A 3,009-nucleotide genomic window follows, 5' to 3' on the forward strand; every position below is an offset into this window, starting at 1 on the left:
TCAGTAGCCGGGATAGGCTCCGGCACCCCCGCGACCCCAAAAGGGAAGAAGCGGTCAAGAAGATGGATGGATGGAAGGTTGGGGACGCCCAAAACGTCAAAAAGTGTTGCTAAGGGGGCCCGAACCATACATCCATATATGACGAGTTGGAAACGAGAATTTGTACAGCTCAGACGAGGAAAACAAAGACGTTAATTTTCTTTAAACAAGTCCTCCATCATGAGAAAAATGACACAAGAACATGTTAAAAACACTACTTTCGTTGGAGTGGGTCTTTAACTAAATCATCCACTGCTTTTGCCTCTAGGGAATGAATCCTGCCTCACTGTGCCAACTCTTCTCTAACTGTTAGAGCCATGTGTTTTAGACATATTCTGTGTCCAAGTCTTTTTTTAAACAGACATTTCTCATAATAAGTCTAAACTCCATTGTTTTGGCAGATATGATGTGAAAAGATTATGCGCTGCATGAAAGGAGCAACATACGACACTATAGCAAGTAAAGTTTAAGCAGATGTGTGAACCGCAGGCAATCCAAGAGACTGAAATGGTCACAAAGGAAGTCGACGAGGGCATGACAAAAACCAGTTACACGTTACAATGGTTCTTTTATCAGAAAAACATGACGATCCAACACTAGAAAGCTGCTCCAGAGGATGTGTAAACAACGGAAAACAATGGAAACCAGAGAGAGCGTGCTATACATAAGAACACAACCAGGTGTGGATGGTACAAACACAAGAGATCAACCGAACATGAAACAGGTGTGGAGGAACACAAAATGTTTCCATGTTCTTCCTTCTTACCTGGTGTTTTCAGCAGCTGTAAAGCACTATTCCAACGTTACTTATTATCCAAGTATTAACTGAGTAACAATAGTAACACTAGCCTCAACAGGTGGGCTGACTCATGAGGCAAAGTTTCCAGGATGAAGTACAACCCATAATCTTCCTGTCTCGCTAATGACGGCCAACCACTGAGTTCCAGTCTATGGTTTGAGGCAACGTTTACCGTTTGAGGTGGTGCTGGAGGCCACCGCCTTCTCGCTGATGTCACTGCGTGCTGATGAGCCCTTAGCAGCCACAATGGTCTCCACCCTCTTCTTCTTCTCAGCTGCTGAACTGGCCTGGGACTGGGTTTCCATGGCGATTGCTCATTCCTTAAGACCTCATGGAGACCGGATGACTGTTGGGGAGGAATCAGACGATGAAAGTTCATGAAAACGTCACAACAGGAGTAAGTTCATTGGAACTCGTATGAATTTGTGAGAAATTAAATGAATTTTCACACCTTCATACTTGTTTAAATGTAGCTTGTTTTAGCACTTAAGAAAGCCAACCCTCTTGAAAACATCACGCAGTTACCACAGCTGCTCATTTGGAGACAGTATAGACCAGGGGTGTCCAAATCCAGTTCTCAATGTCCGTCCTACATGTTTTCCAACCAACCTATTATCCCAAAAACCCACCTGATCCAGGTAATCAGCAGCAGATAAGGCAGGATTCCTGGAAAACCAGCAGGAGGCCGGCCCTTGAAGCCTGGATTTGGACACCCCTGGTATAGACCATCGGCTATATCTCAGAACCGGACTGAGTGAGCATAATCTCATCAGAGAATGGCTTACTCCCGGCTCCAACCAAATGAAGTCAATTGTCAATTTTTTCACTACAAAGACACCACCGCGTTGGAGCCAGACAACGTCAATGAGCAGTAATTGGTCTAAAACAGTTTTAGTAATCATTTCTATGGCAACCACTCTCACCAATCAGGAGTTTGTTGGTAGACCACCCTCCCCTACCACTTGAAAGTTGTTTGACTTTTTCATGTGAGACCATATACTTTTATTGAAGCACCTGATTGGTCAGTTCTTGAAAAAATATCATGAAACGATAGGTCTAGCAAGAATGGTTATTTTCTATAGAAATCAATGGGATTTGGTCGAAAATTTTGAGCATTTCTATTCCTTCAAATGTGACTTTTTAGGGATGACCTGTTGCTATTTTTCAACAACCATTTGCAATATTATTGATGTTCATCCACATTTGGTTTGTTTTCACTTTTGTTCAGCAGAACTCACATGCTCCGTCTGTAAAACTTGCTCATCAGGTCCCATTTTAAGCTGCAAATTCTTGAAATCCCACTTCTGACACCAAAGGATTTCTTGTGAAGAATGTATTTTTTTTGTTCAGTAATGGATTTCTTGACTTATTCAAAAATAATTTTGACATTTTTTTCTGCTCTGTGAAATCGCAAGATCCAAGTCTTCCTTTTTGCCAATAGTCGAGGGTCAATCCACCATCTAACCTTAAATGTATTAGCCACTAATCCTGCACTCCTCTTGCTTACACACCCACAACTTAAACTTTGGCTAATCTAATTTTAAACAAAACTTTAGACTTCTTGTCCAAAAAAAAACAGCTCAATAAAAGAGTAAAACAGGACACCCTGATAAGGTTTTATACCTCAGAATAGACGTGAAAGCAGCTTGTGGATGTACTGATAATCCTTCTCCAGCGGTCTTTCCAGAGAGAAAGGAGAAACCTTAAGGGGATACCACAGAGAGAGAAACATTCACAGTCCTGAAAAAACAAGGCTTGTTTGAAGGCCCTTTTGGGAGTATCATGGTGCCGGGCAATTTTTCTTTCAAAGAATAAAGGTGGTTCAAGTTAATACTGTCTGTGGGTTTAGAAGGGGTTCAGCCAACAGTCTGGCAGACATGCTGCTCAGTTCAGCACCTTAGAGGCCGTCTACAAGCTAAACTCTATCTAGGTCACGGAGGTCCTCTGATTATGGATGTTGATACACCAGAGCTACTCATTTATACAAAGTACAGGACAGCTTCTTCTGGTCCAATACAAAGCCTTTATTTAAGACCCATGATTTATGGAAATATTTAGTCTGTCAAACAGTTTCTTTCCAATAAAGAACAGCTAATTACCTAGATGTACATTTTAATCGTCCTCCACGCCGTAAACATGTTTGTATACAAAGGATCCAAAAACTGTAGAGT

General features: G+C 41.7%; 1 protein-coding gene across 4 annotated transcripts in view; it reads right to left on the bottom strand.

Moving 5' to 3' along the window:
• Window positions 1–3,009, bottom strand: part of gli3 (GLI family zinc finger 3) — a 156,493-nt gene that overhangs the window by 133,186 nt on the left and 20,298 nt on the right. For 3 of the 4 annotated variants that reach the window (XM_024280157.2, XM_024280158.2, XM_024280155.2), the window contains exon 2: window positions 1,011–1,184. In XM_024280157.2, the coding sequence (XP_024135925.1) occupies window positions 1,011–1,143 (133 nt within the window). In that variant the 5' untranslated portion in view covers window positions 1,144–1,184. Of the gene's footprint in view, window positions 1–1,010; window positions 1,185–2,461; window positions 2,541–3,009 lie in introns of all 4 variants that reach the window. The other variant, XM_024280156.2, reaches the window with a different exon arrangement.

This window comes from Oryzias melastigma, linkage group LG20, assembly GCF_002922805.2.
Source record: "Oryzias melastigma strain HK-1 linkage group LG20, ASM292280v2, whole genome shotgun sequence".
In the NCBI taxonomy this organism is placed as follows: Eukaryota; Metazoa; Chordata; class Actinopteri; order Beloniformes; family Adrianichthyidae; genus Oryzias; species Oryzias melastigma.